Raw genomic sequence first — 23,891 nt, forward strand, 5'->3', positions numbered from 1 at the left:
GATGAGGTTTAACGGCGGTTGGCATCCAATAAATGTTGCATTACCGCCACCTACTAGACTGGAGTATAACTCCCTTATACTTTGCTTTAAAAATAATAATAAGAAAAAATAAAAGTAAGATTTTTTAAAAACAAAAATACTAATACGCCACCATCTAACGCTACACTCACAAAACTTACAAAATAATAAGCTTGACACCTGTAACAACGTAATGTATTTGGCACAAAAGCTCGTACAGGATAACTTACAGTGGGGAAAAAAAGTATTTAGTCAGCCACCAATTGTGCAAGTTCTCCCACTTAAAAAGATGAGAGAGGCCTGTAATTTTCATCATAGGTACACGTCAACTATGACAGACAAATTGAGAAAAAAAAATCCTGAAAATCACATTGTAGGATTTTTTATGAATTTATTTGCAAATTATGGTGGAAAATAAGTATTTGGTCACCTACAAACAAGCAAGATTTCTGGCTCTCACAGACCTGTAACTTCTTCTTTAAGAGGCTCCTCTGTCCTCCACTTGTTACCTGTATTAATGGCACCTGTTTGAACTTGTTATCAGTATAAAAGACACCTGTCCACAACCTCAAACAGTCACACTCCAAACTCCACTATGGCCAAGACTCCAGCCACCCTAGTCATAGACTGTTCTCTCTGCTACCGCACGGCAAGCGGTACCGGAGTGCCAAGTCTAGGTCCAAAAGACTTCTCAACAGCTTCTACCCCCAAGCCATAAGACTCCTGAACAGCTAATCATGGCTACCCGGACTATTTGCACTGCCCCCCCACCCCATCCTTTTTACGCTGCTGCTACTCTGTTAAGTAAGTATTTATGCATAGTCACTTTAACTCTACCCACATGTACATATTACCTCAACTACCTCAACTAGCCGGTGCCCCCGCACATTGACTCTGCAACGGTACCCCCCTGTATATATAGCCTCCCTACTGTCACTTTATTTTACTGTATATATAGCCTCCCTACTGTCACTTTATTTTACTTCTGCTCTTTTTTTCTCAACACTTTTTTTGTTGTTGTTTTATTCTTACTTTTTTGTTTAAAATAAATGCACTGTTGGTTAAGGGCTGTAAGTAAGCATTTCACTGTAATGTCTGCACCTGTTGTATTCGGCGCATGTGACCAATAAAATTTGATTTGATTTGATTTTGATTTGATTTGACCAAAGAGCTGTCAAAGGACACCAGAAACAAAATTGTAGACCTGCACCAGGCTGGGAAGACTGAATCTGCAATAGGTAAGCAGCTTGGTTTGAAGAAATCAACTGTGGGAGCAATTATTAGGAAATGGAAGACATACAAGACCACTGATAATCTCCCTCGATCTTGGGCTCCACGCAAGATCTTACCCCGTGGGGTCAAAATGATCACAAGAACGGTGAGCAAAAATCCCAGAACCACACGGGGGGACGTAGTGAATGACCTGCAGAGAGCTGGGACCAAAGTAACAAAGCCTACCATCAGTAACACACTACGCCGCCAGGGACTCAAATCCTGCAGTGTGCCCCTGCTTAAGCCAGTACATGTCCAGGCCCGTCTGAAGTTTGCTAGAGTGCATTTGGATGATCCAGAAGAGGATTGGGAAAATGTCATATGGTCAGATGAAACCAAAATAGAACTTTTTGGTAAAAACTCAACTCGTCGTGTTTGGAGGACAAAGAATGCTGAGTTGCATCCAAAGAACACCATACCTACTGTGAAGCATGGGGGTGGAAACATCATGCTTTGGGGCTGTTTTTCTGCAAAGGGACCAGGACGACTGATCCGTGTAAAGGAAAGAATGAATGGGGCCATGTATCGTGAGATTTTGAGTGAAAACCTCCTTCCATCAGCAAGGGCATTGAAGATGAAACGTGGCTGGGTCTTTCAGCATGACAATGATCCCAAACACACTGCCCGGGCAACGAAGGAGTGGCTTCGTAAGAAGCATTTCAAGGTCCTGGAGTGGCCTAGCCAGTCTCCAGATCTCAACCCCATAGAAAATCTTTGGAGGGTGTTGAAAGTCCGTGTTGCCCAGCGACAGCCCCAAAACATCACTGCTCTAGAGGAGATCTGCATGGAGGAATGGGCCAAAATACCAGCAACTGTGTGTGAAAACCTTGTGAAGACTTACAGAAAACGTTTGACCTGTGTCATTGCCAACAAAGGGTATATAACAAAGTATTGAGAAACTTTTGTTATTGACCAAATACTTATTTTCCACCATAATTTGCAAATAAATTCATAAAAAATCCTACAATGTGATTTTCAGGATTTTTTTTTCTCATTTTGTCTGTCATAGTTGACGTGTACCTATGATGAAAATTACAGGCCTCTCTCATCTTTTTAAGTGGGAGAACTTGCACAATTGGTGGCTGACTAAATACTTTTTTTCCCCACTGTATATGTCCTAACATCACTTTGTCGGGCAAAGACTCAACTTCAAAACTCAAAAGGACAGACAATGACTCTTCTGTTTCTCCACTCACGCCACCATGTCTGCATCGCACCAAACGACGAGCATCACAAACACCGGGAATCTTTCCCTTCAGTTAGTCAGCTTTCACATTTACCGCTACCCCAGTAATCACTCCTTTCAATGGGGCCCTTTTCTTGAGAGCAAAACAATTCACATCTCTTGCCCCCATTCGTTTAACATGGAGCACCTGCTCCCTCTGACCAGCAGAAACACAAACAATTATCACAAGACCACTTCTGGTTATCCTCACCGATTCCACAGCACCCAACTCTGTTTTCACCCACCCTGAAACCACAAATGGATCAGCCAAAAGGCAAGGGTCCACTTTTTCCAAAAACTTCACTCCTACTGTCAGACTCATCTTTATCCTGACCCTCTGTGCAAGCCTCGGGCTCCGAGAACTTCACCACACCTACCACCTCCGATACTTCACCCTCTTCCATTTCTCCTCCTGTCTTCAACTCACTCTGCTTACACTTTCTACCATTCTTCTTTCACAAACCATCTCCCCTTTTCCCGCCATTTTTAACCGACTCAAACTCACCCTATTCCTCCCTCTCTCTCTTAGACCTCCTCTGCCTCTCTTTTTCCCTCCATTCCTCCTCCGTATTCCAAGTATAACTCTCCTTATGATAATCAGGGATGCAAACTGGTAAGGGCCCAAAAAAGTGACACTTTTTTTTTGCACTGAAACATGCAAAAAATCCCTGCTGGGGGAAATACAGGTTTGAACTAATTAAACAACAAAGAATATGATCTACATGATCAGTCTCTGTGTGTAAAATAAAAAGTGGTTAATGTGAACCTAACTCACAGCTAAAAAATGTAAAGAAAGCAATCCAATGTTATTTGTTGCCTAGACTTTACTGCAAATGACACTGAAGTCTTGAGAAAAAACAATACACTAATATTGCAGTTAGCCATGGCAGCCGTTATAATAGAACGCCTGTGACCACACAAATCTAAATACTGCACTTGGGAAAAAAACATCTTCAAGTAGAAATAGAATGAAACAAACAGGCATTCTATTTTTGCTCTATTATAGTGGCCACTATAGTAGACATCGATCAAGTGCACAAGACTACATGCAAAAATAACGTTCATTGTGTAAAACATTTTATCATCCCCCCTCACTCACACACAAGTGTTACTGTCAAATTCAACACAACAAAAGCAATATATTTGGGCTACACTGCACATTATTACATTGTACACGTTCGGCCTGTGGACATCTGTTCTACAATGTGCCAGCGGAGCATGAGACCCATTGTTGGCATAACTGATCTCTTTCGGGCAGAGTATACCTGGCATACCCCTTTTTATCCACTGTATTGAAAAAGTGAGAAAAGGGGAAAGTGTGTGGTGTTCCTTTCACCTCTATAGTGGCATCCAGTTTAAACCAGGCCCAGCTCCAGCTACACTTGATCCCTGAATCCACTTGTTTAACAAGCAACGCCTCATTGTCACCTAATTCTCTCATTCTGAAAATTATCCACATAATGTAGAGGGAAAACATTAGTTCACAGATAGTAGTTATTTCGTTAGCTAGTTAACTAGTTAACATTTCACACAGATTGCCATGGTCCAGTAAGCAACTAAGGCGTTATAACCTGAGGAACGGTAAGGAGTCGTATACCAGTTAATACTATACCGGTTACTAACGTTAGCTGTGTGACTATTAGCCAGCTAATTTTCACACCATAAACTAAATTATTTGATCAGTTAAATTCGCTAATGTTGCTCAACATTTCCCTGGCTAGCTAACGGAGAATTCGATCCAGCTAGCAAGATACTTAACAATGCTAACAATACTTGTTCCAACATACTTTCTCCCTCAAACTTTCCAAATGCCAGTTGTTTTTCGGTTCCAGCTCATGAAGCACACTTCATCACCTTCCCGGTCTCCGTGGTCAGGCTTCTCACCTATCTCTACGTTATCGTTCAGGGGACGCGCTGCTTACTAGCTTCTTCTAAATTTCCCGGGCTGTGGGCAGTTCTTCTTCTTTGGTATCATGGCGTTCACACATTTTGTTTGTGCATGCCGCTACCTACTGTGCGGTAGTGTGTGTTCAATCACGTTACATTTGTGATACAAAAATAAAAAGGGGGGGGAGAATAAAATAACAAATCACCACCAAATCAAATCAAATCAAATTTTATTGGCCACATGCGCCGAATACAACAGGTGCAGACATTACAGTGAAATGCTTACTTACAGCCCTTAACCAACAGTGCATTTATTTTTAATAAAAAAGTAAAATAAATCAACAACAAAAAAGCGTTGAGAAAAAAAGAGCAGAAGTAAAATAAAATAACAGTAGGGAGGCTATATATCAAATCAAATCAAATCAAATCAAATCAAATTTTATTGGTCACATGCGCCAAATACAACAGGTGCAGACATTTTATTTATTTATTTTTATTTCACCTTTATTTAACCAGGTAAACCAGTTGAGAACAAGTTCTCATTTACAACTGCGACCTGGCCAAGATAAAGCAAAGCAGTGCGATAAAAACAACAACACAGAGTTACATTACAGTGAAATGCTTACTTACAGCCCTTAACCAACAGTGCATTTATTTTTAACAAAAAAAGTAAAAATAAAACAACAACAAAAAAAGTGTTGAGAAAAAAAAGAGCAGAAGTAAAATAAAATAACAGTAGGGAGGCTATATATACAGGGGGGTACCGGTGCAGAGTCAATGTGCGGGGGCACCGGCTAGTTGAGGTAGTTGAAGTAATATGTACATGTGGGTAGAGTTAAAGTGACTATGCATAAATAATTAACAGAGTAGCAGCAGCGTAAAAAGGATGGGGTGGGGGGGCAGTGCAAATAGTCCGGGTAGCCATGATTAGCTGTTCAGGAGTCTTATGGCTTGGGGGTAGAAGCTGTTGAGAAGTCTTTTGGACCTAGACTTGGCACTCCGGTACCGCTTGCCGTGCGGTAGCAGAGAGAACAGTCTATGACTAGGGTGGCTGGAGTCTTTGACAATTTTGAGGGCCTTCCTCTGACACCGCCTGGTATAGAGGTCCTGGATGGCAGGAAGCTTGGCCCCAGTGATGTACTGGGCCGTACGCACTACCCTCTGTAGTGCCTTGCGGTCGGAGGCCAAGCAGTTGCCATACCAGGCGGTGATGCAACAAGTCAGGATGCTCTCGATGGTGCAGCTGTATAATTTTTTGAGGATCTGAGGACCCATGCCGAATCTTTTCAGTCTCCTGAGGGGGAATAGGAGACCACCACCCAACCCTACACCTATATACCAATATTTCATAAAAATAAAAATCTCAAATCATCTTATAACTCTTCTGCAGTAAAATCTCATACACCCAGGTACTTCTCGGCAGCTTCCACCTATACTCATTAAAAACCCATTACTACGGCCTGGGAGGACGGGACACCACCCCACAACACACCCTGTAAATCTTCTGAAGTCAAATCTCGCATACCCAAATACTTCTCTGCAGCTGCCACCACAACATCTATTTTCTGTGATTTACGTTCCATTTCTGCGGTACAGTTGATAACCATTGCTATGAAAGCTAATAAGCCAACCTTACTGAAACATAAATAACTTGTTGGCCTATCCCTCTGTGCTGGCACACATGTACTACTCACTGGTATCCTCTCAGGATCCCTCACCCTATCTCCCTCTACCTCGGCATAAGACACATTCTGCACTACTCTGACTCTGGCCACCTCAACCTGCCTCTTTCCTGTCCTCATGCACACTTCCCACATCTTCAAATCTCCCTCCTACACTCTGCTGTGACATGACCATAAGCGTTGCACCTGAAACAGCGCAATGGATTTGGCACAAAAACTCGAACAAGATAACTGATATATCCTAACATGACTTTGTCGGTTAAAGACACTGACTCAAAACTCAGAAGGACTGAAAGACTCCTCTGTTTCACCAAGCTCCCCACCGGGTCTGTGTCGCACCAAACGGTTGGCGTAACAAACACCAGGAATCTTCAACTTCAACTTCAATTGCTCCAACTCCACACTTAACGCTACCCCAGAAATCATTCCTTTCAATGGTGCCCTGTTCCTAAGAGCAAAGCAAGATCAGATCTTGACCCAAGTTACGTGACACGGAGCGCCTGCACCCTCTGGTCAGAAGAAACACAAACAAATATCACAAGTCCACTACAGGTTACCTTCACTGATTCAACTGCAGCCAACTGCTTTCTCACCCACCCTGAAACCACAAATGGATCCACTTTCTCCAAAAAATGTCACTTCTATTTAACCAGATTCTTGTTTATCATGTCCAACAATGCCAAGCTCGGGTTCCAAGCTCTTCACCACACCTTCCACTTCTCTTATCTCTTAACATTCACTTCCATTTCCCCTCCAGAACTCGGTCTGGTGCACGGCTCACTTCCACGCCCCATCTCCATTTGCATCGCCACCTTCCTCAGATTCAAATGCAACCTCTGCTTTCCTCATTCTCTTCCACCTCTTCTTCCTCTCTTCCACCTCTTCTTCCTCTTCTTCCTCTCTTCCACCTCTTCTTCCTCTCTTCCACCTCTTCTTCCTCTCTTCCACCTCTTCTTCCTCACTTCTTCCTCTCTTCCACCTCTTCTTCCTCTCTTCTTCCTCTCTTCCACCTCTTCTTCCTCTCTTCTTCCTCTCTTCCACCTCTTCTTCCTCTCTTCTTCCTCTCTTCCACCTCTTCTTCCTCTCTTCTTCCTCTCTTCCACCTCTTCTTCCTCTCTTCTTCCTCTCTTCCACCTTTTCTTCCTCTCTTTCCACCTCCATTCCTCCTCAGAAATCAAAGTTTCTGTATCCCTGTCCTAATATTCCTGTTCTTGTTTCATGATTCCTCCTACGTCCGCCTGCATACATGTCTCTCGCGCCTTCTTTTCTCTCCGATCAATTAATCCGGTTGGCTAACAACAAATCTAAATCCGGTCCCAGATCTTACCATCTGACAGCTTTCTTGTCCAATCATGTGTCCATCTGTATTTTGGAAAAAATAGAGAGATGGCGCTGTTGTGCCGTGGGAAACGTTAGGCTACTAAAGTAACTATAATACAGTAAGTAAAGTAAGTTAAATTACAAAATACAGTAAGTTCAATTACAAAATACAATACGTTTAATTACAAAATACAGTAAGTCCAATTACAAAATACAATAAAGTTAAGTAAGGTAAAGTTACTACAGTATAAGCCCTACTCCTTGTAATGTTATGTGTGTAAATGACCTTTATCACTCTTTACTCAGGTACAAGCGTGATACCCTGATGGATCTGGACAGCATTGGTGAGTAAGTTCTACGTTAGAGCTCAGAGGGTCACATTCAGTAAAGGACTCTATTCTATTCTGTTTTATCTCTTGTTGTGCATTGTGTGCCCTACCCATGTATTACGATATCTACATATATGGCCTTGTCCCAAGCTATGTCTAGTTCTGTGGTCCATGCTCTATGTTCTAACTCTAGTGTTCTAGTTCTATATTATGTGTTCTACCTCAGTATTCTGTGTGTTACCTGTGTTCCAAACCTCCTTTTGTGTGTGTTCTTTTCAGAGGGGTTGAATGAAGTGCGTCCTGCTGTGTACCGCACTGCAATGAAGCTCCGCTCCTTACAGAAACTCTGCCATAGTGAGTGTGTGTGTTTAAATTAAATGCTTTTTAGATGTGTGTAATCTGTTACAGTGTATGTTTGTAATGCTCTGAATGTGTGTTACAGTGCATGTTGTGACACTGCGGGAGCTCATCCCAGCCCTGCGCTCTCTGGGAGGAGCCGGGGACCCTAGGGCGGGGCTTAGTGAACAGGAAGTGATGCAGGGCATAAACAGGATGTTCCAAAGCGTGTCACAGGAAGTACCTGGTCAGGTGTCAGCAGAGGCGCCAGAACAGACTTGCAGACTGCTGTACAGACTGTATGACCGGTGAGGACACACACACAAACACACACACACTACTGTTCAAACACACACTGCGTCTGTAAACTAAAGGGTGTATGTCTTCCCCAGGGGACAGACTGGCACTGTCTGTCGCAGGTCAGTTGAAGCTGCTCTCATCTCTCTCTCAGCAGACACACTCTCAGCCAAACACAAGGGTAAGTAACACACACACACACACACGACATACACTCTGTGTTCATTCCCTGTGTGTGTTGCAGCTCTGGTTCGTCTGGCAGAGAGGTGCAGTGGGAGAGAGAGTGGCACGGTGAGCAGGAGTGGTCTCAGAGTCCTACTGCAAGACCTCAGCCAGGTTAGAGACACACACAGCGACACAGACACACACACCTGAGTACTACCTCACAAGATTATCACGGTCTAGCCTGTGTCTGTATGTGTGTGTGTGTGTGTGTATGTGTGTGTGTGTGTGTGTGTAGGTGCCGGCTGTAGTGCAGGAGAACCATGTGTTTGGCTCAGCTGAGACAGCCGTTCGTTCCTGCTTCAGTGGGGTAAGTGTGTGTGTGATTGTCAGTAGCAAATGAGTATCATCCCCTGTCAAAAAGAATGATTTATGACCTATGACTTAATGTGTACTGATAATGGTCATGGGGTTAGGGGGGTTTGGTCATGGGGTTGGGGGGGTTGGTCATGGGGTTAGGGGGGGATGGTCACGGGGTTAGGGGGGTTTGGTCATGGGGTTAGGGGGTGACTAAATTTCAATTTTCAATTTTTCAATTTTATTTTATATAGCCCTTCTTACATCAGCTAATATCTCGAAGTGCTGTACAGAAACCCAGCCTAAAACCCCAAACAGCTAGTAATGCAGGTGTAGAAGCACGGAGAAGACATTCTTTACCCATGAGTTCACAACAGGAGGAGACATTGTTTACCCATGAGTTCACAACAGGAGGAGACATTCTTTACCCATGAGTTCACAACAGGAGGATACATTGTTTACCCATGAGTTCACAACAGGAGGAGACATTCTTTACCCATGAGTTCACAACAGGAGTTTACAACACCACTCTCACACCCCTCCTTTTTTAAATGTATTTATTTTTGACTAAATGTTTCGAGTTTGACCCATCTTTAGATACGTTCCCTTGATCACAGCATCTGTGACTAAATGATCCATCCTGTTGACAGGTGAACAAGGTTAGGGTTAGGAGAACAGGGTCAGGAGAACCTGGTCAGGGTTAGGAGAATAGGGTTAGGGTTAGGACAATAGGGTTAGTGTTAGGACAATAGGGTTAGGAGAATAGGGTTAGGAGAATACATTATTATTTTCTTTCTTCATTCTTTTTGATAGGGTATAGTCCTCATTTACTACTGTAATCACATGTAGATGATGAGCGTTTATGTAAATAATCAGCAGTTGTGCATAGATGCTAAAGGCGTGTACATTTAATTGGTGTGTGTGTGTGTGTGTGTGTGTGTGTAGGTGCTGAGTGCGTGTGTGTGTGAGGAGCATGTCCTCTCATGGCTGCAGTGTGAGCCCTGTCTGTTGCTGTGGCTCCCCATCCTGTACCGCCTGTCAGTCAGCGAGAACGTCACACACTCCGTACGCTGCCACACCTGCAAGGCCTACCCCATCACTGGACTCAGGTGTGTGTCTGTTTGTGTGCGCCATTTGTAGGTATTTTGCTGCATGATGTGTGAGTGTCTGTGTGGTGTGTGTCTGTGTAATGTGTGTGTGTGTTTATGTGTATGTCTCAGACTCTCTGTGTTTGTTGTAGGTATCACTGCGTGATGTGTGACTGTGTCTGTGTATTGATGTGTGTGTGTATCTCAGACTCTCTCTCTCTCTGTGTTGTAGGTATTGCTGTATGAAGTGTGTCTCAGACTCTCTCTCTCTCTCTCTCTCTCTGTGTTGTAGGTATCGCTGTATGAAGTGTGTCTCAGACTCTCTCTCTCTCTGTGTTGTAGGTATCGCTGTATGAAGTGTGTCTCAGACTCTCTCTCTCTCTGTGTTGTAGGTATCGCTGTATGAAGTGTGTCTCAGACTCTCTCTCTCTCTCTCTCTGTGTTGTAGGTATCGCTGTATGAAGTGTGTCTCAGACTCTCTCTCTCTCTGTGTTGTAGGTATCGCTGTATGAAGTGTGTCTCAGACTCTCTCTCTCTCTCTCTCTCTCTGTGTTGTAGGTATCGCTGTATGAAGTGTGTCTCAGACTCTCTCTCTCTCTCTGTGTTGTAGGTATCGCTGTATGAAGTGTGTCTCAGACTCTCTCTCTCTCTCTGTGTTGTAGGTATCGCTGTATGAAGGGTGTCTCAGACTCTCTCTCTCTCTGTGTTGTAGGTATTGCTGTATGAAGTGTGTCTCAGACTCTCTCTCTCTCTCTCTCTCTCTGTGTTGTAGGTATCGCTGTATGAAGTGTGTCTCAGACTCTCTCTCTCTCTGTGTTGTAGGTATCGCTGTATGAAGTGTGTCTCAGACTCTCTCTCTCTCTGTGTTGTAGGTATCGCTGTATGAAGTGTGTCTCAGACTCTCTCTCTCTCTCTCTCTCTGTGTTGTAGGTATCGCTGTATGAAGTGTGTCTCAGACTCTCTCTCTCTCTGTGTTGTAGGTATCGCTGTATGAAGTGTGTCTCAGACTCTCTCTCTCTCTCTCTCTCTGTGTTGTAGGTATCGCTGTATGAAGTGTGTCTCAGACTCTCTCTCTCTCTCTGTGTTGTAGGTATCGCTGTATGAAGTGTGTCTCAGACTCTCTCTCTCTCTCTGTGTTGTAGGTATCGCTGTATGAAGTATGTCTCAGACTCTCTCTCTCTCTGTGTTGTAGGTATCGCTGTATGAAGTGTGTCTCAGACTCTCTCTCTCTCTGTGTTGTAGGTATCGCTGTATGAAGTGTCTCAGACTCTCTCTCTCTCTGTGTTGTAGGTATCGCTGTATGAAGTGTGTCTCAGACTCTCTCTCTCTCTGTGTTGTAGGTATCGCTGTATGAAGTGTGTCTCAGACTCTCTCTCTCTCTCTCTGTGTTGTAGGTATCGCTGTATGAAGTGTGTCTCAGACTCTCTCTCTCTCTGTGTTGTAGGTATCGCTGTATGAAGTGTCTCAGACTCTCTCTCTCTCTGTGTTGTAGGTATCGCTGTATGAAGTGTGTCAACATTCATCTGTGCCAAACCTGCTTCCTGACAGAGAGACACACAAAGAAACACAAGAGCTCCCACCCAGTGCTGGAGCACTGCACTCAGGTACATGCACACATACACATACACACACACATACACACATACACACACTCTTGTGACTGACAGTTGTGTTTCGTATCCAGCCATCCTGGAAAGAATCCCTAGCCTCATTAGCATACAGCGCCCACCACGCCTTGTTACCATGGCGATACACACACAGGGAGGCAGAGAGGAGAAGGGGCCTAATCAGGGCGGAGTCACGAGGGGAGCCGCAGACCAGGTAGACCAATCAGAGATGGACCTGTGTGTACACCAGAAGAGAAGAAAAACGTTTGTTTTAGTTTTTAAAAAAGAGTAATACATGTTTTCATTGTATTTTCTTTGCTTACAGCTTCACCACCCCTGACCCTTCACATCAGTCTGCCGCTGAGGACACACCCCCTGACGACAGAGCCCCTCTCTATAATCCTCCCCAACCGCTGGCCACGCCCCCATCTGTCAGGATCAGGAAGGCATCTAAAGCCCTACAGACTGAGGAAGAGCAGGAGGAAGCACAGCCACAGGTGACCTTTCACCTCACCCCCCACCCTTTACACCTCACCTCTCAGCCGAGTGGATTTTCAGTATGGTTCAGATTTATGCTAAATTAATCATCAGAAGATTATTGATACGCTCCACTAGATCCTCTATTGATTCATGTCTGTGTTGTTTCTGTCCCCAGAGGAGAGACTCTGTCCTCATTAAGGACATCAGGGACCTGCAGAGGGACAAATGGTGATCCTCAATCACTGTAGCATTCTAACCTCCTAACCTATAGCCTGGGTGATCCTCAATCACTGTAGCATTCTAACCTCCTAACCCATAGCCTGGGTGATCCTCAATCACTGTAGCATTCTAACCTCCTAACCTATAGCCTGGGTGATGCTCAATCACTGTAGCATTCTAACCTCCTAACCTATAGCCTGGGTGATCTTCAATCACTGTAGCGTTCTAACCTCCTAACCTATAGCCTGGGTGATGCTCATTACACGTGTGTGTGTGTGTCTAGGCTGCTGGAGAGGGAGCTGCAGGTGTGGAGGGTAGCGGTCCAATCGGAGCAGGGCTCGCTGGAGGACCGCTGCTGTGAGATGGAGGCCAACATGGAGACTCTGAGACGACACAACCTCAGACTGCAGGACATGCTCTCACAGGTAGACACACTTACACACACACCTCAGACTGCAGGACATGCTCTCACAGATAGACACACACACACACACCTCAGACTGCAGGACATGCTCTCACAGATAGACACACACACACACACACCTCAGACTGCAGGACATGCTCTCACAGGTAGACACACACACATCTCAGACTGCAGGACATGCTCTCACAGATAGACACACACACACACACACCTCAGACTGCAGGACATGCTCTCACAGATAGACACACACACACACACACCTCAGACTACAGGCCTGACTCGATGTGCTAAAATGTCCTTCTTCCTTTCAACAGGCTCTAAGCATGTCAGGGACACATGCTGATGTCATGCCACATGCTGATGTCATGCCACATGCTAACTACAGGCCAGAGAGAGACATAGCCTCTCCCGTAGAGTCCCAGAGCTCTGCATCGTCCTCTGGATCGAGAGAAAGAGAGAGAGAAGGGGAGAAGGAGAGAGAAGGGGAGGAGGAGAGGGAAGAGGAGGAGGAGGAGAGGGAAGAGGAGGAAGAATGTTACACAGAGAAGATGCAGAGGGATGAGATGAAGACAGAAGAACAGAGAGGTGATGATGATGATGAGGAGCAGACTCATACTCCCACAATGCACGGGAGAATTACCTCTAACCCACAGCCCTGTGATGGGCAGGTCACTGGGCCGATGAAAGACCAGCGTGTCTCTGAAGAGGAGTATTCTGGGATGTGTAGTTTAGTGGAGGAGGAGCAACTGTGTGAGCTGGTGCAACGACTAATAAGTGAGCTGTCGCTACACACTCACACACATACAGGTGAGTTTACGGGTGAGCTCTATCGTCCTGCACAAACACTACTACACCTGTGTGTGTGTGTGTGTATTAAGGTATGAGTCTGTTTCTCCAGGCTGCAGACGGGAGTTGGGGTTGTTGGAGGCTGCAGAGGAAGTGGGGGACTCTGTGTGTCATCTCGTCTCTGCAGTGAACACACACTCTGTCCCAAACTCGCACACACAATTCATGTCCCATCCTCCCACACAACCACAGGCCAGAGCATGTATCCAGAAGGCTTCCCTAGACTTTGACGCCTGATGATGTGAGTTGTGTAAATTCCATACTTTCCTGTGTAATAGATATGAAACTGATATTTGTATGAAGTACAGTTGTCCTGAAATGGTTCTGCTCTTTCATTAAAGAAACCTATGACAGAATGTTATAATTCATGTACATTATTTATTAAATAAACAATGCCTTTTCACAAAAAAGCCATTATAAACTTTAAAAAATATCCTGATTGTAAAAAAAAAACTGAGAACACAACCACCACCATGACAAAACAGACAGCTAGAAAACATCCTGCTAACTCTTCTGCTGCTGGTTTCTGTGCAAAACATGGGAAGCGGAGGAGGGAGGAAGAGGCAATCTCTCCTCCACCTTTCTACATTCTCTCTCACCCAGTCTCTTCAGAGAACCAGGGTCCATCTCAATAGATGCTCATCTCCTCTCCTTCATCTGCACTGAAAACAGGACAGGAGAAAGCAATCTGGAAACATTCACCGGCTTCAGGTAGAATTGTAATGAAATGGAGCAGACATAGCTCTCTTATCATGTGAAGTAATAACATTTGTATCTGCTACATTATGAACATTCACCCTGCTAAACACGCCCATGTTATTTCATGTCAGTGCAGCTGGAGGAAAGGAGACAAGGAAAGGAAGCCACTGTTGAGATGCATCCCGTCATCTCCTCACTCTCCTCCTCAGTGTTCGGTTGGGCAGTGGAGCAGGGGTTTGTCGGGGGGACGACCGGCGGCTTGGTGTTCTGATGGCCTGTTTCAGAGGGGTCGAAGGCACTCTCTGAGCTGAGGCCTTGGCTGGGCTTTTGGGCCTGGGGAGTTTCTTACTCTCTGCGACCCGTCTCGAGGGCCCTTTCCTGGGCTTGACTGTGGGAGAGAGGTCCTGGGGTGGTGGAGGTTTAGGGGGAGGGCTGATTTGAGGTGGTCGCCCCCTTTTTGAGCTGCGTGTTGCTGGTAGTCGCTCTCTCCTACCCCCTCTTGTCCAAGGCCTGTATGGAGGAGAGTGGCCTTTCTCAGGGGTTAGAGGTCGGTCCGTTTTTAACTTCCGTCCCCCTCCTCCTCGACCCCCACTCCGGCTCTGGGTCACTTCGGGGTTAGAGTTTGTGTCGGGAGAGAGCGTGCTCAGTAGGAATCGGCTGCTATTGGACAGAGAGGACTGGCTGAAGGGCGTGTTCACAGATGACCCTGCCACAGATGAACCCTGACCTTTAGCCCCAAATGACCCCCCTGCCTCGAAGAGCGAGCCTGACGCCACACTGCCCCCGCTACGACCCCTCCTCCTTCCCCCCAACCCATCTCTCCCCGCCTCTCCCCCCTGTCTCTCTGTATTGATGTCTGGACTCAGGCTCCTGAACAGTTGTCTGACCACGTGGGACTGGGGGGGTCTGGGGAGGCCAGAGGAGGAGGGGGTGAGGTTTAAGCCCTTGGGGGGGGTCTTCAGAATGCGGTGGGTGGCAGGGTCATAGTACCTCAAAGGAACCCTTTTGTATTTGACCTTGGCCCCCACGTCGCTTTCACCCCCGTCACATGACCTCTTCCTGCCACGGTTGCCCCTTGCGATGGGTCTGAGGCGGGGCTTGGGGTCGAAGGAAGGAGTTTCGGGGGAGGAGAGGACATAGACCAGGGTGGTTTTGGGCTGCAGGGGGGTCATGATGCGGGAGTAGGAGGCAGGCAGGCGGAGAGAGCACAGCCTTGTCTTTATCTCTGGGGTCTTCTGGTCAACGCTGGGGTCCTGACAGGGCAGCGTTAGGATGTCCGGGGATGTGCCTGTCTGGTCCAGTGTTCTCTGTCGGATGGTGGGGATGACGGTTGCTGTAGTCTGTGTCCCGTGACTCACTTTGACCACCTGACACCTGGACGCCAGGCGATAACTCCTACTAACTTTCCTCCGCCTAAGCACCTCCCTCCCACTCTTGTGGCATTCTGGGTCGTCGTCATTGTCATGGTCACCAAGGGGAACCCACCCCCTGTCTTCCATCCCCTCTTTCTGGCCACGCCCCTTATCGCTGCTGCTCCGCTTCCCGTACCTGTGAATGACATCATCAGAAATATACAAATTAGGAGAGAAAAAAGTAGCTGTTTGGTGGATTTCAATAATGTAGAAATAATCCTGATGAGTCAGGTCAAAATCTCGTCTGTGCGTACCTGGCGAGGGATTCGCTTTCGAAGTAGCAGAGGAACCTTCCCTTTCGGAACTCTCGAACCATGTTCTCCACCTTCTGCTCGTCCTCCAGCAGCACCTGGGTCCACGTCTTCCCCAGGAAGGACACAGGGATGTGGGGGAGTGCAGGGAGAATCTCCTCCACCTTTAGCTCCATTTCTCCCTCTGTCTCCCCCATCCCTGTCTCCCCCCTCTCTCCCGCTGTCCTAGTCTCAGGGTTGAGGGCAGAGTCCAGCTGGCTGGTGTACATCTGGTCCTCCATGTTCACCTGTACCTCCATGAGACAGGCCAGGTCCCTGCCCTCTCGCTCCCCTCCACCCTGCTTTAAGCCCACTACCACAGGGGTGTCCTTCCTCCGCTCCTGCCCCCTCCCAATAGCCACCTGCACAGGGGTGTCCCAGTCCTCACTGTCCTCTGATTCCAAACCCACTCCCAGTGAGCCAGGGAGGCTAAGGTGGAAGCTGTCCATATCCCCCCCTGGCTCCCCTCTCTCCCCCCCTGTCCCCCCTCTCTCCCCCCCTGTCCATATGTTAAGGTCCCTCTGGTGGTGTTGTGTGGGACTGCGGCCGTAGCAGTATCTCTGGATCACCTCCTCTATCGTGTCCCCCTCAGGGTCGGAATGGTCACTGGAGAATGCCTGCTCCTTCTGGGTCTCCCTCCGCCTCCAGGGGGGCACCCCCGCCCACGCGGCCCAGCCAGTGTTTACTGTCCGGGGCTTGGGGTCTGGGGTCCGGTCCCTCGGCTTGGAGGGAGGCTGGTTCTCTGGTGTTTTCTGGTCTCTCTGATCCATTGGGGTAGCACACAACTGTGGAGAAGCGGGGGAGCGGGGGGGATGGATGGAGGAATAGGAGGAGTTGCTCCCTCTCCCTCTCCGCCGGTTGGTCTTCCTGTGTGCTTTCCGGTGGAGCGGAGGAGGGGTTTGCTTCTGGCTACAAGGTCTCGTGGAGTGTGTTGGTAAGTGGTCAGGGGAAGGTGTGTGCGAGTGGGTCCCTTCCCCAGAACTTGGTCTTGTGTCCTGGTCTGGAGCAGTTGGGGTTAACCTCTCTGACCCCGCCTTTCCCCCTCTACCTTCTTCTGGTTGGCTGGTCCTTGTTTCCGAGGCAACATCCGCTTCCTGTACGTAAAGGAGCTGACAGGAACAGTCGTCAGAGCTGGGCATGTGCTCTCGGGTTCCGAGCGACGCCCCGTCATCATCGCTGGCGCAGAGATCCAATAGCTCCTCCCTCGGAACCAGCGGGCTGCTCAGAGACGGCAGGTCATCGTGGGTGGGGCTTAAGACACACACAGAAAGGTAAATCAGAGGAAAGAGACTAGGGCTGACAGAAATAATACTGAGAGGGATAGAGGGTTATGTTAAAGGATTGTGTGTGTGTGTGTTACCAAGGGTCGTTGTAGAGGTGCGGGTGATGCTGGATGACGTCCGATAGGAATCTCTCCATCAGGCTTCCAGAGGGGACGTGGGTGCGAGCACTACGAACCACCTCCCTGTGTCTGGGGCTAAGGATGTGCTGCTCCACGTTGTTGTAGAGTATCTGGCAGCAGCTGCAGTAACCCTGTCTTGGGGGAGGAACTCTGGAAGGCCCGGGCTGCTCCTCCTCCCTCTCCCCCCTGGAGAAGACAAGAGACCACAACACAACTGTGATGTGAACACAGCCCAACCAAAACACGAACACAACAAATAAACCCTGTGGGTGTTTGTTGACTCACCTGCTAACAGTGTCCACCTTCTTCTGTGGATCTGTCTGCCCCAGCTCTGCATCTGTCAGACAAACACAGACAGAAAATAACTTAATAATAAGCTGGTTAAAGCCCAGTCAGAGGCAAGTTCATAGAGGCAGCGTTGTATGCTAAGGTAGCACACTGACGCCGTTTACACTCAGTCAATACACACTCGCATGCAAGCTCAACTACTGTGCATGTGAGTAGGCTAGTAGTACTTTCTGTCCACTTACCTTGAGCAGAGGGGGCAGACTGCTCGTCAGCAGGCATTTGGTGTCCTACATCTGAAAACACAAACAGGAGACTAAAATATAAAAGTGTATCCTGTACATTAAAATTGTGTGACTTGTGAAATAAATAATATCCAAAACACCAGAAACCAACTCACTCGCTGGGGGAGGAGTCAGGGAAGCATCAGTCTCAGGCTGGCTTCTACATTTACATTTTAGTCATTTAGCAGACGCTCTTATCCAGAGCGACTTACAGTTAGTGAATACATATATATATATATATATTTATACTGCCCACCCCCCGTGGGAATCAAACCCACAACCCTGGCGTTGCAAACGCCATGCTCTATCAACTGAGCTACATCCCTGCCGACCATTCCCTCCCCTACCCTGGACGACGCTGGGCCAATTGTGCGCCGCCCATGAGTCTCCCGGTCGCGGCCGGCTGCGACAGAGCCTGGATTCGAACCAGGATCGATCTCTAGTGGCACAGTTAGCACTGCCTTAGACCACTGCGCCACTCAGGATTACGTCTCCAAGTACAACCTGATTCTGGACCAACTACTGAAGTAGTGACACATGACAATTAAAGGAAGCGGCCTGTCAGAAGTTATTTGCTTTTCCAGCATTGCCATAAGGATACAACAATAAAAGTTAGCTGGCTAGTTTACAATTCCAATGTTATTGCTTAAGCCTCCTGAGATCTGTATGTTGCATTTAGGCTTTTTATTCCACGGCGCGTGGGATTCCATTGGAAATCTGCAGCTCGCGCGAAATTTAAGTGACTAACCAGCTAACTACGCCGTGATTGGTTGGAACGAGGACACACCGTAGCCACAGAAAGGAAATTTGGCCTACTGCTATCCTCGATTAGCTTTCTCAGAAGAAATCACAATTGATCTTCTACAGCAAGGAGCTAGCTGGATGACTGAAATCTGCAACACTGATATGCATAATTAATAAACACATAACATAGCTTTAGGTAGCTAGCAAGTAATGTTTTAGTTGGGAAATAGCTGATCTCGTTACACTAGCTTGCTAGTAGTAGCAGCCTCACTAACGTTAGCTAGCCATGCTTGCACGGGGAGATTCCGGGACTAAAAACAGCATGCTAGAGAAATACCATACAGCAGAGACCCCTTGTCAATTTGTACGAGTTTATAGTTTCCGTATGAACACAAACATGCCTTCCCGCCTTTTCACCTGTTTTTTATTCCATTCGTTCTTGTCGGCATCCGTATTTAGCTCTTCTCTTCCCGGAGAAGTGACGTTACCGGGTTTGGCGGATACGAATTCATACCGCAGATTACGGAAGAGGAAGCGAGACATCCCTCTCGCAAATTGTTGCTGGTTCATAGTCAAACTAAGCACACCAGACAGCTGCGTTCGCATTTGTGTCTATAGGGGAGGGACCCCCTTAAGTTGCCAAGTAAGCAGAATCGATCTGTGACTATGTTCTATCCAATGTAAACGGCCCGAGTAAGAAATCTTTATTCAGCTATTTTTGGTACAGCCATTGAACTGTGCTGTTGCAACACCGTTCAACGGGAAGGTATACAACTGAGTCATTCTTACCTCGGGTCGTCAGGTTGCCCTTCTGTGAAACATGTCTAATGACCCAATTGTCATCTCCCAAGGCTCAATTGAGTTTAAGGGTAAATAATGTTTTGAAATTTACATCATTTAGCAGACGCTCTTATCCAGAGCGACTTACAAATTGTAATGAATCTGAGCTATGCCCTTAATCTCTATGGTCAAACGTTTCAGAATAAATAGTTGCTGCAATGTCACTTTTTGGGCGACCGGACCAAATTCACATATAATTGTTATGTGTCACTCAGAGCACGCCAGCTTGTGCTCCAAAAACGAGTTAACTGGGGTTCGTTCAGCCATCCCTACGGCGAAATAAGTGTTTTGGAAAAACGCTGAAAATGATGTCTGAGGTAAGTCTCAGATCTTATACTTTTGATGAGATGGCAGTCAGTTACCATGACCTTTATGAATGAAGCCTTTGTGCTTATTACATTGTATAATTTATGTTAACTGATGCCTCAGAACATAAGATCTAAGCAGGTGTTTACCACCTACTACATTTGGCGTTTCTCCCAAAACAGCCAATCATTTTCTAAATAGAATTTGCCCAACGAACCAATGGCGCCATTTCTATGGTTCCCGTTTAGTACATTACCATTAAACAGCTGAAAATACAATATTTTTATGTTATTGAGTATGTATTTCACAGCGGTTTAGGTGGTACAATGACTATCTACACAGCTTGTTTTAGCAACCAGGAAATGGCAGAGCAATTTCAGCACCCTCAATGGAGAATGCAAGTCACCATCCGAGTTGTCCCCAACACCCAAGTCTTCCCTCAAAAGCTACATAAACAAGACACTGACAGAACAACTTTTGTCAGAATGCAACTAGCGACAAACATTTTCCATCTGAAGTGCTTTTTATTGCGGCTCCAAGGTGCTCAGTGTCTTTGTTGGTAAGTGTTTGAGTTTTAGATCTTGTTGAACGCAGCCACATCCATAGACTGGACATAGTCCTCGAAGGCTGTGATCTGTTCTTCCAGCTGGTCTGTTCCCACCTTGTCGTCCTCCACCACACACCCGATCTGCAGCTTCTTGATGCCATAGCCCACTGGTACCAGCTTGGCTGAAGGGGGAGAAGAGAACAGATGTCAACACCAGTTTTGGTGGAGAGACATTCTAGCCAAGGCGCCCATTCAAACAAGAGCAGAGTCCATGACAGATTGAGCAAGACCTACAGGAAAAGTGTTTGAGACCAAGCGTCCCTGCCTTCCGTGGAGTGCAGACAGACAGGGATAGTAGGAAACATGTTTCTGTGTGCAGGGGGAACGACAAAGCAGCACTGAACCAGCTGCATTGTAACTTATCCTGCAGCAGTAAATACTAGCACTGGTAACTTTTGCACTGTCCTTAGGTTGTGCCCTAGTGAATGGCTGGAAAGAAACTGCAGTTCCATTGCAGCCTTCGCCATGAGCTGTCATCCTTTCACCAGCCTCCACTGTTGTGCCTTCTCCCTATACTTACACTGTCCCCAGAGCAGGCCGTCCATTGAGATGCTGCGAACACACTCCTCCAGCTTGGCCATGTCCGTCTCGTCATCCCACGGCTTCACATCAAGCAGGATGGACGACTTGGCGATGAGTGTGGGCTCTGTGGTGGAGAGACGCGCACACAGAAAGAACAAACAAAGAGCACAGGACAGACAAACCGACCGTGAGTATCAACCCCTCAAAACAACCGAACAGGCACACAATGACCTTTGATAAAGTCTGGCAGTACTCAGATCATAAAAGGTGTCCATCACGAATCAGCCGAAAGATGGTGTTAGGATCATCATAGAATAGCCAGTTTTGTGCATGCATGTGGGCAATGTTCTCTTGTCCTTCACAACATTGCAGGGTGTGTTTTATGCTGTGACTTTACTAGTCTACATTGCACAAGGTGTAATGTTGGCTGTATGTGTGCGTGACGTACTCTTTGACTTCTTCGCGGCGTAAGCTGCGATTCTCTCCTCCTTCAGCTTTTCTGCCTCTGCGTCCTCCTGCAGGGTTGAGAGGTCAAAGGTTAGTGGGGTCAGCTGATCAGCCACTACCCAACAGTAGGGAGACACTGGGGCAATCAAACTAAAAGGTGGTACGTCACTAGATCAGCCGAAAGATGGGTTAGAGCATCATATAACCCAGTCATAGCTCAAGGGGGAACAGGGAAGGGAGCTATAGATTGACAGAGTTCAGCCAACTCAGCCTGAAATTGATTTCAAAACAGACAGCCATGTTAGATCCTACAAATACATTTTAGTCATTTAGCAGACGCTCTTATCCAGAGCGACTTACAGGAGCAATTAGGGTTAAGTGCCTTGCTTAAGGGCACATCGACAGATTTTTCACCTAGTCGGCTCGGGATTAGAACCAGCGACCTTTCGGTTACTGGCACAACGCTCTTAACCACTAAGCTACCTGCCGCCCAATATAAAATACATTGCCCCATCTTAATTTTTAAATGTCAGATTACTGAAATCCCCATATGAGAACGCCATTGTTCTAGAACATTTGGGGCCAACATGGATAGCTCTGTACATCTATGGCTCTGAGTCTGACATAGATACCTAGAAATCCAGTTACCCCGCTGAGGATTAATAAATTTGATTGAATTCAAAACAGGAAACAGTCACCTCTTCGTCAGAGCCGAAGAGGTCCATGTCATCGTCGTCATCCTTAGAGTCTCCGGCTGCAGCAGTCTTGTCCTCCACCCCGGCAGGACCATACTGGCCCAGGGGCTTCTTCACTCCTGGCAGACTGCAGTGAGGAGAGAGAAAGGGAAGGTGGAGAATTAGTAGGACGGAGAAGGGATGAGGACAAAGAGAAAGGGCAGGGAGGAACAGTGAGTAGAAAAGGGGGTAAAGAGAGGGTGGGGAGAAAGCAGGGAGGGCAAGTTAGACAGATATCCCAATTAATGTATTCACCCATCTTATCTACATCTATGATCCAGATTCATCAGTAATAAAAGGATGTGCATCAGGCACTCAGGCGAAAGATGGTGTGAAATCATCACGCAAATCCTAGATCTGTAGTGAAGGGGTAACTAGTCATTTGATTAACTGGTGATCATAGTGCAGGACTCACCTGCCCTTCTTGTTCTGGAATGACTTGATGTGGTTGTACCAGCGCAGAGCGTGGCACAGGTCTGTGGAGGGTGCTGAGGAGATTGCATCGAACACAGCCACGTCGGCCTGGGAGGGCACCCACCTGCACAGGGAGAAAAAGAATTAAGACAAGCGGATTCTAGATCTGTGCCTTCAGCACTTTGCGGATATAAGTCATGTAGAGCAGATTCCAGTGATTTCATATCATACTTGAGCCATCATGCAAGTTCCAAAATACTATCTGCACATCCTGGACCTTCCAATTCCCAAAAATACACCCCTCGTTTAGTACCTGAGCCTCACTAAACTGCACTCAAGTTGTATAGCTAACTAACGAGCTACCTAGCCCTTTTACTGAACTACCATACAACTTCACATTGTGCACCAAGCTCAAATCAAATGATAAATACAACCTACTAGCCGAGCCATCAGTGCATTGCAATCTCCGCACCGAGAACCTAGTCGCCAAAGGTCGACTTCCCTCCATTCCACAACGTTCATAGGCAGCCGTCCACGTCATTCAAAGTTCGCTAGCAATTAACGTTAAGGAAGAGCATTCACTACCATTACCTACTATGGGCGGCCACAAAACCTAGCCTCGGGTTTGGCGTCTGCTTTAGGACGAAATGTGTATAATAGCTATGACTTAAAATCTAATCCGTAAAGCACTTCGCCCGAAGTTTAGATCGCTAGCTAGTAGGTCGCTAACACAGCTAACTTGCCAACTGCGACGCCATAGTTGACGTTGATTGGCTGGCTAGCTAGGTCGATACTGGATATATACAACAAAAATTGGTAAAAATGTCTACCAACCCCTCGATGTAGCTCTTGTCGGCTAAAAAGTCGTTGAGGACCTTGAGGCCGCCAGGGGTTTTCAGATCGCCAAAGCCCATTGTTCAAGATGCTTCTGAGACCTCGAGCAAGACGTGGAGTGCAGGAAGAGGGAAGGAACGAAGGAGGAACACGAGGAGGACTTTATACCAGTGACGGCGCGAACCGTGTGACTCCACCTCCTTGTCCCCTCCTTGGAATGTTATTTTCTTCCATTCTAAAAACAATGTCACTTTCACCACACTGCAGCTACAAAGTTAGAGATCCTATTATTGTTTTGATTGTTTCAAGTTTATTAAAAAGTCTCACAAAATGCAGCATACAATCAGCATTCCTCTCTCTCGTAACAATACTGTTATAATATGATAAAAATAAAAATATGGCTTGCTAATGTATTTCAAAATATATATATATTAAACATCAAAGGGGTTATTTAAACAGTAAAAGCGCAAAAATCACGAACATCTAGGAAAGCCTTTAAACCGGAAGTACTAACTTTTTCCC

General features: G+C 46.6%; 3 protein-coding genes across 3 annotated transcripts; 1 reads left to right on the plus strand and 2 right to left on the minus strand.

Annotated features, from left to right (window-relative positions):
- Positions 1-7,716: 7,716 nt before the first annotated feature.
- On the plus strand, positions 7,717-13,772 carry dytn (dystrotelin; the record flags this gene model as incomplete). The annotated part of the gene is given in 16 exon segments (XM_084152445.1): positions 7,717-7,748; positions 8,013-8,087; positions 8,176-8,377; positions 8,462-8,547; positions 8,611-8,702; positions 8,827-8,898; positions 9,831-9,994; positions 11,466-11,577; positions 11,658-11,794; positions 11,906-12,077; positions 12,236-12,288; positions 12,563-12,704; positions 13,018-13,158; positions 13,210-13,510; positions 13,602-13,708; positions 13,710-13,772. Coding segments are annotated over 16 exon segments (1,938 nt in total). The 5' UTR covers positions 7,717-7,729.
- A 137-nt stretch (positions 13,773-13,909) lies between these two features.
- On the minus strand, positions 13,910-19,153 carry zdbf2 (zinc finger, DBF-type containing 2). The gene is made up of 6 exons (XM_084152549.1): positions 19,083-19,153; positions 17,883-17,933; positions 17,638-17,689; positions 17,311-17,538; positions 15,915-17,201; positions 13,910-15,796 (listed from the first exon to the last, which is right to left on the minus strand). Exons 2-6 carry the CDS (start codon positions 17,917-17,919, stop codon positions 14,434-14,436), a joined length of 2,967 nt encoding a protein of 988 aa, XP_084008675.1. The 5' UTR covers positions 17,920-17,933; positions 19,083-19,153; the 3' UTR covers positions 13,910-14,433.
- A 1,162-nt stretch (positions 19,154-20,315) lies between these two features.
- eef1b2 (eukaryotic translation elongation factor 1 beta 2) lies at positions 20,316-23,880 on the minus strand. Its single transcript, XM_084152555.1, has 6 exons — positions 23,370-23,880; positions 22,537-22,659; positions 22,086-22,209; positions 21,389-21,455; positions 20,939-21,064; positions 20,316-20,540 (listed from the first exon to the last, which is right to left on the minus strand). Exons 1-6 carry the CDS (start codon positions 23,447-23,449, stop codon positions 20,386-20,388), a joined length of 675 nt encoding a protein of 224 aa, XP_084008681.1. The 5' UTR covers positions 23,450-23,880; the 3' UTR covers positions 20,316-20,385.
- Positions 23,881-23,891: the final 11 nt, after the last annotated feature.

Source organism: Coregonus lavaretus (assembly GCF_964263955.1).
Source record: "Coregonus lavaretus genome assembly, chromosome: 35".
Classification (NCBI taxonomy): Eukaryota; Metazoa; Chordata; class Actinopteri; order Salmoniformes; family Salmonidae; genus Coregonus; species Coregonus lavaretus.

What these genes read in the sequence shown, in the direction of transcription:
- zdbf2 (XM_084152549.1), bottom strand. Translation starts at nt 17,919, where the DNA reads ATGCCTGCTGACGAGCAGTCTGCCCCCTCTGCTCAAG. An exon ending in AAGGTGGACACTGTTAGCAG is followed by an intron (nt 17,539 to 17,637) that starts GTGAGTCAACAA and finishes TGTCTTCTCCAG; the next exon opens with GGGGGAGAGGGAGGAGGAGC. An exon ending in CACCTCTACAACGACCCTTG is followed by an intron (nt 17,202 to 17,310) that starts GTAACACACACA and finishes GTGTGTCTTAAG; the next exon opens with CCCCACCCACGATGACCTGC.
- eef1b2 (XM_084152555.1), bottom strand. Translation starts at nt 23,449, where the DNA reads ATGGGCTTTGGCGATCTGAAAACCCCTGGCGGCCTCAAGGTCCTCAAC. An exon ending in CGCCGCGAAGAAGTCAAAGA is followed by an intron (nt 21,065 to 21,388) that starts GTACGTCACGCA and finishes TCTCCACCACAG; the next exon opens with AGCCCACACTCATCGCCAAG. An exon ending in CGGCCTGCTCTGGGGACAGT is followed by an intron (nt 20,541 to 20,938) that starts GTAAGTATAGGG and finishes CTCCCCCTTCAG; the next exon opens with CCAAGCTGGTACCAGTGGGC.